Source organism: Mauremys reevesii, linkage group 2 (assembly GCF_016161935.1).
Source record: "Mauremys reevesii isolate NIE-2019 linkage group 2, ASM1616193v1, whole genome shotgun sequence".
Taxonomy (NCBI): domain Eukaryota; kingdom Metazoa; phylum Chordata; order Testudines; family Geoemydidae; genus Mauremys; species Mauremys reevesii.
Window position 1 is genome coordinate 46,148,391 of NC_052624.1, and position 21,353 is coordinate 46,169,743.

The 21,353-nt window shown below is 43.7% G+C and overlaps 1 protein-coding gene across 2 annotated transcripts in view; it reads left to right on the forward strand.

Moving 5' to 3' along the window:
• VPS50 (VPS50 subunit of EARP/GARPII complex) overlaps nt 1-21,353 on the forward strand; it is a 165,142-nt gene that overhangs the window by 95,157 nt on the left and 48,632 nt on the right. For both annotated transcript variants that reach the window (XM_039524419.1, XM_039524420.1), the window contains exons 19-20: nt 2,702-2,820; nt 6,499-6,605. In XM_039524419.1, the coding sequence (XP_039380353.1) occupies nt 2,702-2,820; nt 6,499-6,605 (226 nt within the window). The remainder of the gene's footprint in view (nt 1-2,701; nt 2,821-6,498; nt 6,606-21,353) is intronic.

Genomic DNA, 21,353 nt, shown 5'->3' on the forward strand with positions numbered 1-21,353 from the left:
CGAATTCTTCAGAAACTCCTATCAGCTGTTAGAATCCTTATCCTCAGTGGAATCAGCATGGCTCCATTAAGAGCTGTCTTTGTGACCCTTTGCAAAGAGCAGTGTGGGTTGGGGCAAAGCTGAGGCAGAAGTCTTGGCGTAGCCAACCCTGAGGTAGGAGGATTCATGTAAGGGGACATGCAGGAAGCAAGTCGTGTATTGGAATCTTGAGATTGCAGGAGCACCGTTGTAGTAGCTCTGCAGGGAACCAGGTTTTGCTCTAGAACTTGGGCTGTTTTTCTCTTCTGTGTTAACAAATAGTAGACTAGTGAGAAACCTCATTTTCTTACATAAGAAGTAGCTTAATGCACCTCTGTTTGGAACAACTGACAGTAATTTACTAAACATATTAGGATTAAAAATTACTTTGATTCTGAAAATATCTCCATTTAGAAAGGTTTTTTTTCCTCTACAAACTCTACTTGAGGCAACTAATTTAACTTCAGACAAATGTTAGTGGTTAATTAATCTCTGATTTAGTTGCTAATTTCTTAATTTAGCAATGTTCAAAATAGCAAATAGCAAAATAGCTAGAAAAATAGCAAAACTTTAGTAAATTTGCACAAATGAAATACTTTGTTTTTGTTCCCCCTTAATTGATTATGCCTCAGCTTGTAGTATGCAGTTACCAGTTAAGTAATTCAATTGCTAATCTAATAGTCTGGAAAGTTAAAATAGCTTTTCTAATTTATAAACATTTGTTATAGTGTTTTATTGTCTGCATGGTCTCAAGCACATGTTATTTCATGAGCTCACATGTTGAGCTGTTTGAATACATTATAGCTGGTGTTCTAGGGACCGTTATAGTTAAGGCTGCTGGAATATTCCCTTTGTAATTGTCTGTTCTAAATTACTCATAATTTTTTTCCAAATCTTTCAGTTTACCAGGCTGAAATTTTCTGGGTCTGAGGAAAACAAAATTATCCTTCAGGCCATAAAGTGTCAGTATTTCATTTGCCTGTTAGCAGAGGAAGAGGTTTTCTGCAAAATAGTAAAATATGACTTATAAAAACAAATGACAGGATGCTTTAGAAGAGCTTTAGTGCCTACAATTACTTTTTACTTAGTTTTTAAAAATCTGATTATAGTTCACATTAATAATGTCCCTTTAATCATGACTACATGATATTCTGAGCCATATGTGCTTGGCTAATTTAGCTGTATACTGAAATTTACAGTGGGTTTATTCTGACGGCGAGGGTTACAGAGTCCATATTGAATTAGGCAGGCAGGTGTCCGCATGAGGCTTTCCCTCAATGTAAACGTGGGACAAGGTGCTGCATTGGTTTCTAGCTAAACATTCCAGATAAGGGATGTATTTTTTCTTTAAAAAGTAAGTATGGAAATTTTACATTAAAATACATTAGGATATTGTTCAGGTTGCATAATTAAGCATGCAAAAGTCAGGAAACTCTAAAATTAAGGTTGCAATCCTTAGCTACGTTCACTTGTGCATTTGTTATGATTTTGTTTCTAATTACATAATTGAAGAATATTTCATAGATTCTAGGGCTGGAAGGGACCTCGAGAGGTCATCGAGTCCAGTCCTCTGCCCTCATGGCAGGACCAAATACTGTCTAGACCATCCCTGATAGACATTTATCTAACCTGCTCTTAAATATCTCCAGAGATGGAGATTCCACAACCTCCCTAGGCAGGTTTGAGAGCACAATATAGTATACACTCTTTTTCTGGGGCTATCTAAGGTGTATCTGTTAAAATAAGTTATAGGATCACTGTCCTTGTATACTGTGTGCCATGTATGTTAATTACTTTCATGGATTTGATGTACACAGATTTGAAGAAGCTGCTTCACATGCATTTAAAGTTTTAGAAGAAAAAATGCATGATATTGTATTGTAATCCTGAGAAATATTCAGATAAATGTCAGTGTTCCTGCAATAATCAAGTTTTTGTAATAATTGTGCAAAGTCAAAGTGGCTCTGTGTAGCATCACTATGTACCAGTCCAACAAACTGAAAAATACTGCAGTGGAAGTGTCCTGTTGAATGTACTAGAACTGATTTTAAAAACAATTAAATATTTTGTTAATATTTTCAAAATGTCTATGAAACATATGCACACCATGGAAAAGATTACTTTTTAAACGGGGATACACAAAATAAGCAAAAGTTTTCATAATCGCCTACTGTTTTGGTACTTTCTTACTCAGTCTAGTAGTTTTACACTGCATTTTCTATTGCCAATATGTTGACCAATTTAGATTTTATATAAACTATGCAGCATATTATTGACTAAAAAGCAATAATAAATTATGTCAAATATCTGAATAACATAGGTAATATTGAGGCAAGGAGGAAAACCGTGATTAAGAGAAAAAGTGATTTAAAATATTTACTGTTACAGGACATCTGGAATTAGAAGCAGGTTTTAAAATCTAGTTAAAGATTTTGTTTTTTTGTCCATTGTCAATCTGTTATATTTGTAAGTTCTCTGTATTATTAATGAGCCAGGTAGACAATTTTTAATTATACACTGGGTACAGAAAACTCAGTCAAGGTACAGATAACACTGTTGCATTGTTGCAGAGCTAAAAGCAAAGAAGTCACAAAGCACTACTCATTTTTTTTTTTAAATGGATGTTCAGGGATATTCTTTTTTTAAAAACCAAGTGAAAGCTGTTGTTTTGTTTCTTTAATAGTATGAATCTGATGAACAGGAGAAGAGTGCCTATCAAGAGTATGACAGTGACAGTGATGTTCCTGAGGAGCTGAAAAGAGATTATGTGGATGAGCAGACAGGAGATGCCCCTGTAAAAAGGTAAACATACAATTATTTGCCCTTTTGTATCTCTTGCGCTATGCTTTTTAACCTTTCCTTTCTATTAAGATTTTCATAGAACCGAATACTTAGCTGTCAATTAATCTCTAATACTGCAGGCACAATTCGAATGGTATGGGACATAGCACTCCAAAATAAAGAGAAGTTGTAAGCCGTGCAGCATTATCTGACATATTGTTGTAGCCAGGGCCGCTCTGGCTTTTTTCCTGCCCCAAGCAAAAAAAAAAAAAATCAACAACCTGCAGCACGGCCAGAGTGGCAAAGCAGGGGTGGGGGGAACCTGCAGTGCAGCCGGAGCAGCAAAGCGGGGGAGTGGGGGAAATGGGAGCCAGGGCGCTGGTGGACTCCCTGCGCTGCATACGTGCCCCGGCTAGCGGAGGGGAGGGGGAGTGAGCGGGGGGAGAGAGAGAAGGGGGACGGTCAGGGCTTCAGCAGGGCGCTCACCACGCAGCCCCAGCCGCCGCGCTGCCTGCCGGGTGGGCTCCGCGCCGCTCCGGTCAGCGAGGAGAGAAGGGCACGGGCTGCCGGCTTGCTGCAGACCTGGCACTGGCTAGGGCACACGGAGCGGCCAGCCCACTCCCAACAGGGCACTCCTCTCCTCCACGCCGCCGCCCTTATAGGGTGGCCAGAGCGGCGAACCAAAAAAAAAAAAAAAAAAACCATGCTGCCCTAGGATTGGGCAGAATGCTGCCCTGTAGAATCTGCCGCCCTAAGCACGAGCTTGCTTCGCTGGTGCCTGGAGCCAGCCCTTGTTGTAGCCGTGTTGGATGCAGGATAGTAGAGAGACAAGGTGGGTGAGGTAATATCTTTTATTGGATCAACCTCTGTTGGTGAGAGAGACAAGATTTTGAGCCACACGGAGCTCTTCCTCAGGTCTGGGAAAGGTACTCAGAGTGTCACAGCTAAATGTAAGGTTGAACAGCTAGTTTAGCATAAGTAGTTAGCACTTATTAAGGGACTATTCAAGGTAAAGTGGCCTGTTATAACCCTGTAGTCATAGGATAAAAAGGGGGGAATTAGTGGGTTACAGGTTGTTGTAATAAGCCATAAATCCAGTGTCTTTATTAAGATTGAGTTTTAGTGTCTAGAAAAGTTATGAATTAAGTTCCCAGGCTTGTCTTTTGAAAGTCTTGTGCAGGGTTCCTTTGAGAATGAGTGTTCGATATAGAGTGATCGCTTTGTGAAAAGTGTTCACCCATAGGTGATAGTGTTTTTGTCTTGTATCACTTTCCTATGTCTTCATTTGAGAGCACAGTGATTGTCTGGTTTCACCCACATTAGGCATGTAGTGCACTGAATGAGGTAGACCATATGTTATGACAGGCATGGGTAGGACTCGGATCTTGAAAGGTGTATTGTGGAGGGTTTTGATCATTGTAGCAATGGAGATATGTCTGCAGGTTTTGTATCTGTTCTGGCAGGCTCTGGTGCCTCTCTGAGTTGGTGTGCCTCGGTCTGTGGGGAGCTTACTTCTGATGATGACATCGGAAAGGATGAAAGGTTGTTTGAAGGCCAGAAGAAGGGATTCTGGAAATATTTCTTTTGGGATGGGGTCACTAATGAGTATGAGTTGTAGTTGTTGTTTGATACCCCATATGGGTTCCATTGTGGGATGGTAGGTGACAACTAGGGTTGTGCAGTCAAAGGGGGTTTTATTTAATAGAGTCCCACCACCATCTATCCATTAAACTCTCTCTGGAACACTCCCACAGCAGCATCAACTTCCTGGACACCACAGTCAGCTTCAGCATTGGAACCCTACAGACAACCATATACAAGAAACCCATGGATCATCACACCTACCTTCATATATGCACTAACCACCCAAAATATATAAAGAAATCTGTTATCTACAGCCAGACACTCAGATACCACAGAATATGCTCAGAGGAGAAAGTCCAGGATATACACCTTAGCACACTCAAAACAGTCTTCACAAAACAAGGACACTTCACCAAAGAAGTAGATTGCATTGTACAATGGGCCACCTAACATCCCAAGAGAACCTACTTCAATACAGAAATAAAATGCTGTGATCTATAACCCACTAATTCTCCTTTTTGTCTTGTATCAGAGGGGTAGCCGTGTTAGTCTGGTTCTGTAGAAGCAGCAAAGAATCCTGTGGCACCTTATAGACTAACAGACGTTTTGCAGCATGAGCTTTCGTGGGTGAATACCCACTTCTTCGGATGCAAGCAACTGCAGGGGTGTTAATGGGCCACTTCAACTTGAATGGTCCTTTATACTATGTGCTAATTACTTATGCTAACCTATCTGTTTGTCTGTGTATTTAGCTGTGACACTCTGAGTATGTTTTCCCAGACCTGAAGAAGAGTCCTGTGTAGTGCGAAAGCTTGGTGCGAAAGCTTGTCTCTCTCACCAATGGAAATTGGTCTAGTAAAATACATTGCCTCTCTCACCTTGTCTCTCAGCATTATCTGAGAAAGAAACAGTGAATGGATAGGTTTAGAAAGAAGATAAAGATTCTCATAAAGAAAGAAGAGAAGTATTGATTAATAGAGCATTATACATTAACTGAGGGCTTGATCCTACAGTTTTCCATGGAGATAACTCCTGTTCAAGTCAGTGGTAATTGTGCAAAGACAGATGGCTGCAACGTTGGATGCTCAGTTTCAATTTTGGACCAAACCAGTCAACTTTTAAGTGCTGTAGAATTCCTGTGTATGTATTCAGTGAAATGCTTCCATAGATCAAATGTATTCATTTATCATTTCAAACACTTAAGTATTGCTTACTGTTTTTATTGTGCCAACTCTGTATCATCAAAAAGAAAACAAATTACTAATTTGTCCCTTCCCCTTGCACTGTACCAAGATAGAAATTAATTCATACTCGCTAAAACAAAAAGGTGGTATTTTTCGATAGGCTTGTAGGGAAAGTAGAATACTGTCATTCAGGTAAAATTTAAAATGTTTAGTGCAGTTTTACAAAAAAAAAATATTCTTGTATCATCCTTGAAACTAAGCATGTGTACAAAACAAAGGCAACAGGCTACTTAGGGGGAATAAAACTAAGTACCTGCATCTACACCTCTACCCCAATATAACGCGACCCGATATAACACGAATTCAGATATAATGTGGTAAAGCAGCACTCCAGGGGGACGGGCTGCGCACTCCAGCGGATCAAAGCAAGTTCGATATAACGCAGTTTCACCTATAACGTGATAAGATTTTTTGGCTCCCGAGGACAGTGTTATATTGGGGTAGAGGTGTACATCTAAATGCATATTAGTTGTGAAATTCTTAATGCATTTTCCAGGAGTGACATATTATTTTGAGGTGTGGCAGATAGGGGGCTGTTTGAATTTGAGTGCTTTCATCATCTTCACTTGATTCTTCCCAGTTACTTATAGTGCTTTTCATCTTGAACGGTTTAATTCTCATCTTCATTTTACAAGTGATGCGAGAATCAGCTAGCGCTAGAAATCAAGAGTTCCTGTCTCTAGTCCTGCGTTCAGAAAACTAGACTAGGTCTCTTTCTAAACATGTCTATATGCCCTAATCCAGTTATATATTGGCATAAATAAAGTACATGGCTAGACCTGAAATGCATGTTGTACAAGGTCATACTTTTTTCCAGTTACATTTGTACACGGTTAGACATACATGGGTAATTTACTTTTTTTTAATTAAGTGTTTCTCGAGAAACCCTGAGGAGCAGGAAGCGATCAGATTATAATCTCAACAAGGTGAATGCACCCATCCTAACAAACACTACACTGAACGTAATAAGACTCGTTGGTAAGTAGAATGGTTTCATGGCTGTTCTATATATACCTGAATATCATTGAAAATATGTTGGTTGGATTTCAAAACATTTAAAAAATCCTTATATAGAAACCCTTACTCATTTTATCTTCCTTAGTTATTCTGAAAATAATTCTTAAACTGACTTTTGGTCATAAAACAAATATGAATCTTGTGGGATAGTATATTAATTTTGAATAAGATTAATCATACTCCTTTGCAAATGTTTGTATTGCCTATGTAATGGATTAATTATACAAAGTGTTGAGTGCATAAGGTCAATAAACATAAAAAGGGCACAGTAGAAATCTCTTTGTTACACAGGTGTTCTGTTGGATTAATTTTTTTTATTTAAAAGCAACCTGGTTGCAAAAGTGGAGCTTGATTCATTTTTTTTCTCCCTCTAATGCACACACACGATGTATATTTACCTCATGATCTACCACTAAGAGTGATGTGAACTGTTGCTTGAAAGGCTAATTCTGACCATATAGGATCATAGAATATAGGGCTGGAGGAGACCTTGAAGTCATCAAGTCCAGCCCCCTGCACTGTGACAGGACCAGGTAAACCTAGACCACCCATGACAGGTGTTTGTCCAACCTGTTTTTAAAACTTCTAGTGATAGAGATTCCACAACTTCCATTGGAAGTGTATTCTAGAGCTTATCTACCAGGTTAGAAAGTTTTTCCTAATATGTAATTTAAATCACCCTTACTACAGATTAAGCCCATTACTACTTGTCCTAACTTCTGTGGACATGGAGAACAATTGATCAATCTTCTCTTTATAACAGCCCTTAGCATATTTTGAAGACTGTTACCAAGTCTCCCTTCAGTCGTCTTTTCTCAAGACTAAATATGCCCAGTTTTTTTAACCTTTCTTCATAGGTTAGGTTTTCTAAACCCTTTATCATTTTTATTGGTCTCCTCTGGACGCTCTCCAATTTGTCCACGTCTTTCTTAAAGTGTATCACCCAGAACTGGACACAGTTCCCCACCTGAGTCCTCACCAGTGCCAAATACAGTGGGACAATTACATACGACACTCCTGTTAATACACCCCACAATATTAGCCTTTCTTGCAACTGCATCTCATTGTTGATCCATGTTCAATTTGTGATCTACTGTAACCTCCAGATCCTCTTCAGCAGTGCTACCACTTAGCCATTTTTCCCCCATTTTGTAGCTGTGATTTTTTTTTCTTAAGTGTAATATGTTGCACTTGTCTTTATTTTATTTCATCTTGTTGAATTCAGACCCATTCTCCAATTTGTCAAGGTCATTTTGAATTCTAATCCAGTCCTCAAAAGCAGGGCCATCCTTACTCATATGCAAAGTACACAGCTGCGTAGGGCATCAGGAAATTTCCTGGTGCCCTGCGCAGCTGAGTGCTGCTCCAGCCCCTGCTCCACCTCTTCCCCATGGCCCCCGTCCTGCCTCTTCCCGCCCCACGAAAGCTTATGCTCCAATACATCTGTTAGTCTTTAAGGTGCCACAGGACTCATTGTTGCTCTTTGAGCAAGGTCTTCCAACCATTTGTGCACTTACCTTTGTAGTATTCCATCTAGAGCACATTTCCTGAGTTTGCTTCTGAGAATGGCATGTGGGACTTCATCAAAAGCCTTTACTAGAATCAAGATATATCGCATCTAGTGCTTCCACAACAGTCTACTATGGCCAGTAACCATGCTGGTTATTCCTTATGACCCTATTATCCTCTAGGTGCTTACAAATTGATTGTTTAATAATTTGTTCCTGTATCTTTTTTTAGATGTTGATGTTAGGGCTGACTGGCCTCTGATTCTTTGGGTCCTCTTTGTTCACCTTTTTAAAGATAGGTACTATGTTTGCCCTTCTCCTTTGTACTGAGATCTCACCCATACTCCAGGAGTTCTCAAAGAAAATTGCTAATGGTTCCGAGACTGCTTCAGCTAGTTCCTTAAGTACTCTAGGATGAATGTCATTAAACCCTGCTGACCTGATTACATCTAACTTATCTAAATATTCTTGAACCTTTTCTTTCTCTATTTTGGCTTGCATTCCTTCCCCCTTGTTAATCTTAATTGTGGTGAGTAAGTGGTCACCATTAGCTTTGTTAGTGAAGACTGAAGCAAAATAGGCATTAAACCCCTCAGCTTTCTTGATGTCATCATTTATTAGCTCCTCTTTCCCGATAAGCAGAGGACCTATGCTTTCCTTTGCTCCTAATCTATTTTAAAACCCTCCTTTTTATTGCCTTTAATATTTCTTGCTAGGTTTAGCCTTTCTGATTTTGTTCCTACATGCTTATGTTGTTCTTTTGTACTGCTCAGCAATTTGTCCATGTTTCTGTTTTATAGGATTGCTTTTTGATTTTTCAGGTCATTAAAGAGCGCCTGATGGAACGATGCTGGTTGAGCCCTACCAAATTCACAGTCCATTTTGACCAATTTCATGGCCAGAGGGTTTTTAAATTGGTCACTCCCAAAGCAGAGGGAGATCAGATTTCATGGGGAAGGGCTAATTTCATGGTTCGTGACACGTTTTTGCCCTACATTTTGGCCTCACTATTCTTCCTGTCTTTCCTTAGTATTGAGACAGTTTGCAGTTGTGCCTTTAATATTGTCTCCTTGAGAAACTGCCCGCTGTCCTGAACTCCTTTTTCCTTTAGATTTTTCTTCCCCTGAGTCCTTACTTATCAGTTCTCTGTATTTGTTAAAGTCTGCTCTTTTGAAGTCCTTTGTCCTTATTTTGCTGCTCTCACTCCTTCCTTTGAATCATGAAATCTCTCATTTCATGATCTTTCACCCAAATTGCCTTCCACCTTCGAAGTCACTACCAATTCCTCCTGGTTTGTTACAATCCAGTCTAAAATGGCTGTCCCTCTGGTCCTTCCCTTTCTGGAACAAAAACTTTGTCCCCAGTACATTCCAAGAACTTACTGAAAATTTTGTGTTTTGCCATATTACTTTTCCAACAGATGTCTGGGTTGAAGTCTTCTGTTTGGGATATTTTTGTTTGTTCTAGAAATGCCTCATCCACCTCCTTTTCCTGATTTGGTGCTCTGTATTAGACCCCTACCAAGATATCGGCCCTGGTTTTTTTTACCCTTTTATCTTTATGCAGAGACTCTCAGCTGGTCTGCCTCCCACCTCCTTCTGGACCTCAGAACAAGTGTTTATATTCTTGATGTATAATGCAATGCCTCCTCCCTTTTTACCCTGCCTGTCTTTCCTGAACAAACTATGTCCCGCTCTACCAGTATTCCAGTCATGAGACTTATCCCACCAAGGTCATAAAACTTTTATTAATAGAAAAGTGTGTTTTTTTTCTCTGTGCATACACAAAACCATCCAATTAATTATTATTCAAACTATTTCATCTTGGGCAAATCCTAGAAAATCTTAGCCCTGAAGGTGTAAGAAGAACAGATGAAAATATAGATGTAAATTGAAATATGTATTCAGCCTTAATTTTACAGTATTAGTTCCCCCTATAACAGTAGTAAATGTAGCATAGTATTCCTTTAAAAAGTAATGAAGTATTAATATAATGAGATAGCAACTCACTGTAGTGCTACCTAACCTTAACTGTGAAGTATGGGGAAATTTGGGTGTATGTGCATATTATGTGGAATAGCAAAATGTGTACTACTGATGTATTACAGTAAGACTGTTTTATGAAGATGTTTTTGGTACTTTGTTACAAATATTTTTTTGAGGGAAAGCTTTCCATAATATGAAAAATTGCTTTTGCTTTGCTAGAGGAATGCAGTTGAATTATTTTGTGTAGAAATTCATTTTAAATATGAATGCTTGCCAGTTTTCTCTCTCAAAATGTCATTAGGATTTTTACCATATAGACTTGGAAAATATGCTTGACAGTTTGATTTATATTATGCAGTGTTATGACTCATCTTCTAGGGAACTGATGAACAAACTAAGCACCTGTGAATATGTATTGATCCAGTGGATGAGCCACTGGACAATGAACATTATCTGTGAACAAATTGCTAGTCGCTTCAGGTGTCTGTTTTACTTTAAGAAAATTCAGAGTTAGGCCAACAAATCTGGCCTTAATTTACTGCACTTTAAGCCCCTCTCTCTTTTTTTCTTGTGCCAAATGTGAGTGTTTGGAGGTGTTGTTTGGATTTGCTCTTGTGGATTCCAGCCAAAGTCTTAAAGTTACATCAACTTTATTTTCATCGTTCTTTGTTTTTTCCCCTTCTAGAATTGTATTTAATTTGAATGGTTAAAACCATTAAGCAATGTTTTATACAAGTTCTGTAGCAGCTACTAATGGCTGAACCTGTTTGACTGTATTAGTTGTTCCTTATATTTGTGACTATTTACTAAGATAAGAGAAGATCACTTGGCCAACAGCCTTGACCCTTTAGTTTTCTTCACTTTTTTTTGTTTTTGTTTTCTGGAACCATCTCTCCAAAGATAAGGTGACCAGATATCCTGTTTTTAAAGGGACAGTCCCATATTTAAGTCCTCCTGCAGGTATCCTGACTTTTTCTTAAACCGGCAAATTGTCACATTTATTGTACCCTCCCCAACCCCCCATCAGTATTGGCGGATCCTGCTACTGGCCAGATCCCTGCTTGCCAGCTGCCCATCCACCAGCAGTGAGTGGGAGGGGTCCAGTAGCAAGCAATGGGGGTTGGTGTGCAAGGCTGGTGGCAGGGCAAAGATGCAGTATGCTGGGCTGGCGGCTCCCCCTGCTGGTCTGTCAGCACAGCCCCTGCTGCGTGCCAGCTCTCGGCCATCAGGGCCCTCCCCCGCCGTCCTGTTTCCAGCTGGCACTGGCTGTGAGCTTTAGTGGCTGGTGTGTGCGGGCAGGCGCCAGGCAGCAACTGATTACACTGGTCTACAATTTTTGAGAAGTCGTCTGCTTCAGAGATAAAATGTGCTATTTATTATGTATTTTGATGTGCTGAATTCAAATATGACAATTAAAACAACTGGCTACTGTTTCTAAGATATTTAAGTTTTTACATTTTATGTCTGTATATTGTGTAGATAGTAGAGTTTTAATCATAAATTGTAAACCTAGGTCTTTTCATGTGTTTATGGTTGCTTTACATGATGATAATATTTCACCTGTCCTGTTTATGTAACACTTTAAAAATCAGCAAAAGGGTTATCTAACTAAAATTTATTATGAAACAAAAGGCAAAAAACTATTATGTACATAGTTTAGTCCTATTCAGTGTCTACTCGGCGCTTCTTGGCTTGTCTCTTGTATTCATTAAATGGAGCATCTCTTGTCACTGTCCAGCAATAGTCTGCAAGCATTGATGGGCTCCATTTGCCCTGATAGCGTTTCTCCATTGTTGCAATGTCCTGGTGAAATCTCTCGTCGTGCTCATCGCTCACTGCTCTGCAGTTCGGTGGAAAAAAATCTTGATGAGAGTGCAAAAAATGTGTCTTTAGTGACATGTTGCAACCAAGGCTTTTGTATGCCTTGAGGAGGTTTTCCACCAACAACCTGTAGTTGTCTGCCTTGTTGTTTCCGAGAAAATTTATTGCCACTAACTGGAAGGCTTTCCATGCCGTCTTTTCCTTGCCACGGAGTGCATGGTCAAATGCATCATCTCGAAGAAGTTCACGAATCTGAGGACCAACAAAGACACCTTCCTTTATCTTAGCTTCACTTAACCTTGGAAATTTTCCACGGAGGTACTTGAAAGGTGCTTGTGTTTTGTCAATGGCCTTGACAAAGTTCTTCATCAGACCCAGCTTGATGTGTAAGGGTGGTAACAATCTTCCTTGATTCAACAAGTGGTGGATGCTGAACACTTTTCCTCCCAGGCTCCAATGGCTGTCGGAGTGGCCAATCTTTCTTGATGTAGTTGGAATCTCTTGCACGACTATCCCATTTGCAGAGAAAACAGCAGTACTTTGTGTATCCAGTCGGCAGACCAAGCAAGAGAGCAACAACCTTCAAATCGCCACAAAGCTGCCACTGATGTTGGTCATAGTTTATGCATCTCAAAAGTTGTTTCATGTTGTCATAGGTTTCCTTCATATGGACTGCATGACCAACTGGAATTGATGGTAAAACATTGCCATTATGCAGTAAAACAGCTTTAAGACTCGTCTTCGATGAATCAATGAACAGTCTCCACTCATCTGGATTGTGAACGATGTTGAGGGCTGCCATCACACCATCGATGTTGTTGCAGGCTACAAGATCACCTTCCATGAAGAAGAATGGGACAAGATCCTTTTGACGGTCACGGAACATGGAAACCCTAACATCACCTGCCAAGAGATTCCACTGCTGTAGTCTGGAGCCCAACAGCTCTGCCTTACTCTTGGGTAGTTTCAAATCCCTGACAAGGTCATTCAGTTCACCTTGTGTTATGAGGTGTGGTTCAGAGGAGGAGGATGGGAGAAAATGTGGGTCCTGTGACATTGATGGTTCAGGACCAGAAGTTTCATCCTCTTCCTCTTCCTCGTCTGACTCAAGTGAGAGTGATTCTGGTGCATTAGAAACCGGCAGTCCTTCTCCGTGGGGTACTGGGCGTATAGCTGATGGAATGTTTGGATAATACACAGTCCACTTTTTCTTCTTTGACACACCTTTCCCAACTGGAGTCACCATGCAGAAGTAACAATTGCTGGTATGATCTGTTGGCTCTCTCCAAATCATTGGCACTGCAAAAGGCATAGATTTCCTTTTCCTGTTCAACCACTGGCGAAGATTTGTTGCACAAGTGTTGCAGCATATGTGTGGGGCCCACCTCTTGTCCTGATCTCCAATTTTGCAGCCAAAATAAAGGTGATAGGCTTTCTTAACCATAGTGGTTATACTGCGCTTTTGTGATGCAAAAGTCACTTCACCACAAACATAGCAGAAGTTATCTGCACTGTTCACACAAGTACGAGGCATCTCTGCTCACTTTGGCTAAACAGAAATGTGTCCCTTTGCAAAATCAAACACTGACAAATAAGAGAGCACGACACTGTATGATTTCTAGAGCTGATATAGGGCAATTTGTTCAGCAGCGTGATGTAAGCTTCATTATGATTGCATCATCCATCACTTCTAGGAATAACATGATGCAATTCATATCATGTATGACGCAATACCAGCTTCAGATTGCATCATTCATTGTTTTGCCTAAAAAGCAAGTACTGTCCAAACCCAGTCATAGATTTATTCATAGATCCAGTCAAAGATGCATTTTAGTCATTTCTGGTTTAAATTGAGATCCCTTCCCTTTATAACTCACTTATCCTCTGCTATTCCCAAGTCAAGGGTCGTATATACTGACCCAATAGCATATCTTGAAAACTAGAGCCAATCAACAATTTTAAGCATCATTTTCGTTCTCAGTGACCCAGAATTAGTAAAGTTGGACTACATTTATTTCAGAAGCATTTTGGCTGTAGAGCAGTGTTACGTGTCGTCTCTACTGCACACCCATCGGCCCTTGGCGTGCTTCTCCTCTCCCTGCTTTGCCCCTTTGCCTCTCCTCCAGCCCCACTGCTCCTCCATATCCCCCACAGTGGGGCGTGTCCCGCTCCCAGTGCTGTGTGGAGAACCAGAGTGCTCAGCTCACCAACAGCCTGGCAGGCAGGCTCCTTCCTTCCCCCACAGCCTCTGGCTGGGCCGGCGCCCCGGGAAAGCCCAAGACCCTCCAGCCCAGGTTGCTGGCCAGGAGGAGTCGAGCCCTGCACAGCACTGGCATGGGGAAGCCTCTCCACCACTCAGCTAAGCTCCCAGGTGTTGGGGGAGAAAACCATTTCCAGCCCCAAACTGTTCACACCCAAACCTTCAGGCTCCACAGCAGCCCCTGGGGCAGGGGCTTAGCACCCTCTTCACCAGCCCTCTCCGCCCTCCCCCAGCCCTGGGTCCTGGGAGGAGGAGGGAAGAGATGAGCTCTGCAAATACATCGACCAGGTCATCCCTTCCCTTCCCTCCCTCCCTCCTCCCCTGCAACTGGAAGCAGCCCCCATCCCTTCCCTCCTGCACAGTGCCAAAAGGCTGCTGCTGGCCACATGCTGGTGTGAACGCTGGCAGAAATCAGGGGTGCTGGTGGTGACCGTGCATGCCCCCCCCTTCCTCCCCCTTCCCCGCCCATGTGTTGCCTCAGGAAGACTCAGTGCCAGGTACCAAGAGAGGTGGGTCCATCCCCGGGGACCCAGCCAGGCATGGAGAGCGGAGAGTGCCAGGGAGGGTGAGTTGATCACCCCCTCTTGTGTGAGAGAGAGGTGTACGGGAGAGTGTGTGTGCGCGCGCGCCACCCCTCTCCGTGTGTGTGTGGGGGGGGGGTAGGGAACCCTAGAGCCTTACAGATAAGAAGGTAAATAAAAAGAATCCAACTATGCAACATTTCTTTTGAACAGGGGTTCAGTCAACTTGATGTTAATTTGAATGTTTGTATGTTTGCTGTTGAGCTCACTTGAGTAAGAGTAATTTTACCAGGTGTCCCGTATTCAGCATAGGGAAATCTGGTCACCCTATCCAAAGATGTAAAAGTAAGGTGTATTGCTAGCTTGGCAGTTCTGTGGCAGTGTACAGCACTATTGTGCAAGCGATCCAGATTTAATTCCAGAGAACTGAACTCTTGATTCCTAGCCAAGAATCTGGGAAAGAAAATGGTCTCATCTTTTAACAGCAGCCTCTCCAGGTAATTAGGGATGTGGTTTTGTTTTGTTCCAAAGGGAGTCTTAATCAGAATACGGTTCGAAGTATAGTGGCCATAATGTGAAGCCTGAAAAAGTGAAGGTAGATGTAACAAAGCAATGTTTTGGTGACATCCTGTGGGCTCTGGATGCATGGGACCAACTACGGAATGAAGGCATTTGGATTAATGAGGAGTTTTGCAGAATTCACAAACCAAAATGGTTCATATTAATAAGGATTTCATAAACCAGGTGATTTCATTTAACTAGGCTATGAAGAGAATCAAATTCATGCAGAACTTTTCTTCCAAAAGAATAGCAAATATATGGCCATTTAAAACCACTGAAACAAACGGTGTCTTTTCTAGCAAACACCAGAGGTAAGAGGAATCCAGGGATAAACATGAGCTAGGAATCAGGAAGTGAATTTCCCAAATGGACTGAGACAGTTGGGCAGCCAGCTTTTTGGAGGAGCCTTACAGAGCTAGAAATACTTGTTGGATGTGAGTGAATGTTGGTAACTCATTTCATTTCATGTTTATCTTTTTGTGTACAATATATTGTGGTGGAGGCTGAATGTATAAAACATAAACAAGGTATATTGTGCACAGAAACAATCTGAATTAAAGTAGGTTCTGGTATAACAATCCATTCATTTTGGATTTCAAACCAATTCTTCAAATCACATGGTTTTCCCTCAGATTAGTCAATTTGCTTTTCATAGAGAAAGTAAAAAGCAATCGTAAAACTTGACATTCACAGATTAAATTAATCTTTGGCGCACTCATGAACAGCATATGGTTTTCATTATTCAAAAGAATGTGAATCCTGGAAAATACAGTAATCCCAGATATTTGCGCATGCGCACATGCACGCGCGCACACACAAATACAGCTAAGATTAGCATTTGGAATGTTGACATACATTAAAAATACAGGAAATTCCTTACTAACCTATAGGCAATAATTGGTTCTTTTCTGAAGATGTATTGTGACCTTGACTGTGTGTCTCAAAGAGACTAACTTAGAGACTAGTATATAGTATTAGTTGTAGGAATCGTTATTTTTGTTGATTCCATGCTTATTACTATCCAATTTGGACTTTGGAAAAATCAACACAAAACTGTTTCTTCCTCTGGGCTTCCTAGTGCCTCCTGTCTTTCAAACTGAAAGCTTTTTTGGGAAGGAATGCCTTTATTTTATCTCATTTAGAAAACAGCCCTAACTAAGGAATCATTACCAGGTGTCCCTATAATAGAGTAGTGGCAAATAACAGCATTGTTGGAAGTAACAGGAATGGCGCCACATGATCTGTTGGAAGGATGGTGCAGAAAATTTGTAGTTGGAGAAATCAGATGATTGTATAGTTAAGTTTTTTCTGTGTTTCCCTCTCTCCTTCATATTGTCATGTTGGTGTCTAGTGTTTCTCAAAGTCTGAGAGGAAGTGAGATGTTTGGAATTCTTGGGCACTAAGGAAATGGTTTGCTGATAACTGTAGCTATATGAAAACTCAAATACATTAGATGTTGGAAAAAGTATTTACCCTTTTATTTTTTGTGATTTGAACATTTTGATATAAATTGGTACAATAAACACTGTCTTGTTTAAATTATAGTTGAGGGAAGCAAAGCAAATTTTGTACTAGCTGTACTAACAAATCATCAAATGCTAGGGTTCATCAATCCAAATTAGATTCTGCAGCAATGGCCATTATTAGAAACCCTCAGATAGACCACACTTAGGGTAGCTTTCACCTCCAAATATTTCAGAAATACAGGGAGATTATACTGCTTGTACTGTTAATAAACGTCCCAGTAAACTTTTTTTAAAACACCAGATATCTAACTTCTTCTTCGAGTGCTTGCTCATATCGATTCCAATTAGGTGTGTGCGCGCCACGTGCACGTTCGTCGGAAGATTTTTACCCTAGCAACACTCAGTGGGTCGGCTGGGTTGCCCCCTGGAGTGGTGCCGTTATGGCACTGGATATATACCCCTGCCGACCCAACAGCCCTTCAGTTCCTTCTTACCGCCCGTGAGGGTTGTTGGAGCTGTGGAGCGCGGCTTTGCTGATCTCCATGTCCCTAGCTACTCATAGTTCTTTGCTGTTTATTGTGTGTATAGTTCGAGTTCTTATAGTTATAGTTAGTATTAGTTGTTATATTTATAGTTAGTGTATGTAGTTTAAGGGAGGATCGGGGATTAGCCCCTTTCCTCCACCCCGGTCCGGGCCCATGCCCAAGGCACCAGGATTTAAACTGTGCTCGGCGTGCCAATAGGGGATCCCCACAACTCCTGCCTCAAGTGCCTAGGGGAATCCCACCTTACCAATAAGTGCCGCATCTGCAAGTCGTTTAAACCAAGGACAAAGAAGGAGCGGGACTTTCGATTGAAACAGCTCCTCATGGAGTCGGCACTTAGTCCTGCAGCGTCGGTACCGAGTGCCCAACAGACTGCTTCTGTAAGGAGCGCCCCTTCGGCCCCGGACCGCTCCGGTACCGAAAAGGAGCCCCGGCACCGACCCTTACCGGCACAGACATCTGCTTGGCACTGCTCCGTCCCTGAGACCCAGGAAGCAACATAGCGCTCCAGCTGCTTCAGCTCCACAGAAGGAGCGCTCTTCGAAGACGGTTCGTCTGGCACGGTCATCTGCCCTGGCACCGTCGACTGTGGCACCGCCAATTGCGGCTCCACTGAGCGCGGCACCGTCAATTCTGGTCCCACAAGGGCCGTTGAGTCCGGTGCCTGACAGCTCCCTGGCTCATGCTGTGGTTGAGCTTGCCCTCCCTTCTACACCGGAGACCTTCTCCACGGCAAGGGAGCTTATTGCCATGACGGAGTCGACACGGCTTCAACCACCGGTGCGGGTCATACAATCCATCAGGAAACCAGCCCTAGTAAGGCCACCTTCCGTTGGTCCAACAGAGAGATGTCATTCAAGATCATGGTCTCACAGACACTCTCGATCATGCCGTTCCTGCTCCCGGCGCCGCTCGCAGTCCCGGCACCGCTCTCCATCGCGATACCGGTTGCACTCTCGGCACCGTTCAACATCTCATTAACCGGCCAGATACTCCCGGTACCGATCTGACTCACGGCACCGCTCTCGGCACCGTGTATCCCGCAGTCGCTCCAGACGAAGGGACTCGAGATCCCAGTCGACCTCCCGGCACCGCTACGGTAGAAGGTCCTGGTCTCGCTCGTGGTACCGTTATAGCTCCCGGTACCACTCCCCGGTACCGCCCCGGGATTGAGCATCCAGAACAGTGGCACCCTCCCAGGGTCTATCGGCACCGCCGTGGCCATCAAGACACACATCGGTGTCATTGCAGGCTGGTAGCGCATCCTATCCTCAGGAGCGTGACTCTGACGTCCCCAGCCATATATTTCCAGAGAGCCAGAGCCACAAGCAAGGGCCTCATCACTGGTCCTTCTGGACACCGTGGGCATACCACCAAGCCCAAGGTGCTCCATCAGTGGCTCCACGGTCGGCCTTGTCAGAACACCGGGTACCAGAGGCGACAGTAAGCTGCCCCCCCCCCACCCCACGGGCACGGATGAGGCTCCGATACCATCTGCAGACACCCAGGTTCCACCTGATGCAGATGACGCTCCTCAACTACAGGAGCCCCCACAGGACCCCCGGTCCTGGGCCTCTCCTCCTCCTCCTCGCCTGACGAGGCGATGGCGGGAACATCCTCCTCAGGCCCTCCACCAATTGATCTCAGGGCCCATCAAGACCTTTTGAGACGAGTGGCTCAGAATATGAACTTACAGGTGGAGGAGGTCCCTGAAATAGAGGACCCTGTCATGGACATCCTATCGGCTGATGCACCTACTAGAGTGGCTCTTTCGTTTATCCGCACCATACAGGCTAATGCGGACACCATTTGGCAATCCCCAGCCTCGATTCCACCTACAGCAAGGGGAGTAGAGAGAAAATATATGGTCCCTTCAAAGGGGTATGAATATCTCTACATTCACCCACCTCCTTGCTCTTTAGTGGTGAAATCAGTGAACGAAAGGGAGTGTCATGGCCAGCAAGCCCCGGCTCCTAAGTCAAAGTTGGCTAGGCGCATGGACCTCCTAGGCCGCAAAATATACTCGGCCGGGGGCCTCCAACTTAGGGTGGCAAACCACAAGCCCTCCTAAGTAGATATAACTTTAACACGTGGGTGTCCTTGGGGAAGCTTACGGAGCTTCTTCCCCAGGAGTCCCGTCAAGAATTTACGGCCCTACTTGAGGAGGGTAAAAAGGTAGCAAGAACCTCCCTCCAAGCCTCTCTGGATGCAGCGGACTCTGCAGCCAGAACTCTGGCGTCAGGAGTGATGATGAGGCGTATCTCCTGGCTCCAGTTATCAGGCCTTCCCCCTGAATTACAACAAACTATTCAGGATTTGCCCTTGGAAGGCCAGGGCTTGTTCTCAGATAAGACTGACCCAAGATTGCAAAGTCTGAAGGACAGTCATGTTATAATGTGCTCGCTGAGTATGCACACGCCAGTGACCCAGCGCAGGACCTTCTGGCCCCAGCCACACTGCCCTTACGCCCCGCCTAGGCCACGTCAGGACTTTAGCAGAAGGCATGGTAGAGGGAATCGTCAGAGGCAATCTGGCCCTCAAGGAGGTCAAAATCAGGCACCCCCTAAACCACCAGCGGGGCCCAAGCAGAACTTTTGATGGGACGCCGAAGGGCGGCCCACCAGTTGCTCTACCGGATCCTTCTCCTCCCTTTTTCAACCGCTTCTCTCAATTCCTCCCTGCCTGGTTCCAGCTAACTTCAGATCGTTGGGTCCTGCGCACGGTGGAAGTGGGATACTACCTCTAGTTTGTTTCAACCCCACCTTCCCACCCTCCCTCCCCGTCCCTCTTCAGGGACCCCTCTCATGAGCAATTCCTCTTACAAGAGGTCCAGTCGCTCCTAGCCATGGGAGCCATAGAGGAAGTGCCAAAAGACATGAGGGGCAAGGGGTTTTATTCTTGCTACTTCCTAATCCCCAAATCAAAGGAAGGTCTACGACCGATCCTAGACCTGCGAGAACTCAACAAATTCATGATAAAGCTGAAGTTCCGCATGGTAACCCTGGGGACCATTATCCCGTCCCTGGATCCGGGAGACTGGTCTACTGCCCTCGATATGAAGGACGCATATTTCCACATCACAATTTACCCACCACACAGACGGTACCTCCGTTTTGTGGTCAACCATCAACACTTTCAGTTCACTGTACTTCCGTTTGGCTTTTCTACGGCTCCGCGTGTGTTCACAAAATGCATGGCTGTAGTCGCCGCCTCCCTCTGGCATCATCGGGTACACGTCTACCCGTATCTTGACGATTGGCTCATTCGAGGGACTTCTCAGTTACAAGTGTTGCAGCACGTGCACATTGTCAAAGACCTCTTCGGGAGCCTAGGCCTGATGATCAACACAGAGAAGTCTACTCTGACACCCACGCAGAGAATAGACTTCATCGGAGTGGTTCTGGACTCCAATCTGGCCAGAGCCTGCCTCCCGCAGTCGCGTTTTCAAGCAATGGCTTCAATTATTCGAGGTCTTCAAACCTTCCCGACAACGTCGGTGTGCACCTACCTCAGCCTGGTAGGTCACATGACCTCCTGCACCTTCGTGACCAAGCACGCGAGGCTACGCCTCTGTCCCTTTCACACCTGGCTTGCTTCAATATACCAACCACGCAGAGAGAGCCTGGACTCGGTGCTCACTATTCCCCGGAAGGTTCTGGGCTCCCTAACCTGGTGGCTAAACCCCACTCTAGTCTGTGCAGGGATGTCATTCCACCCACCGCAACTCTCGATGGCCCTAACCACGGACGCGTCATCTCTGGGTTGGGGTGCCCACCTCGAGGGCCTTCGCACTCAAGACCTCTGGTCGCCTCAAGAGCTGGCCTTACACATCAATGTGCGGGAGCTGAGAGCGGTCCGTCTAGCATGCCAGGTGTTTTGAGACCATCTCCAAGGCCGTTGTGTGTCAGTGTTCACGGACAACACAACGGCCATGTTTTACATAAACAAGTAGGGTGGAGCACGCTCCTCCCTCCTTTGTCAAGAAGCCTTCTACCTCTGGGACTTTTGCATAGCCCACTCGATCGATTTGGTGGCGTCTTTT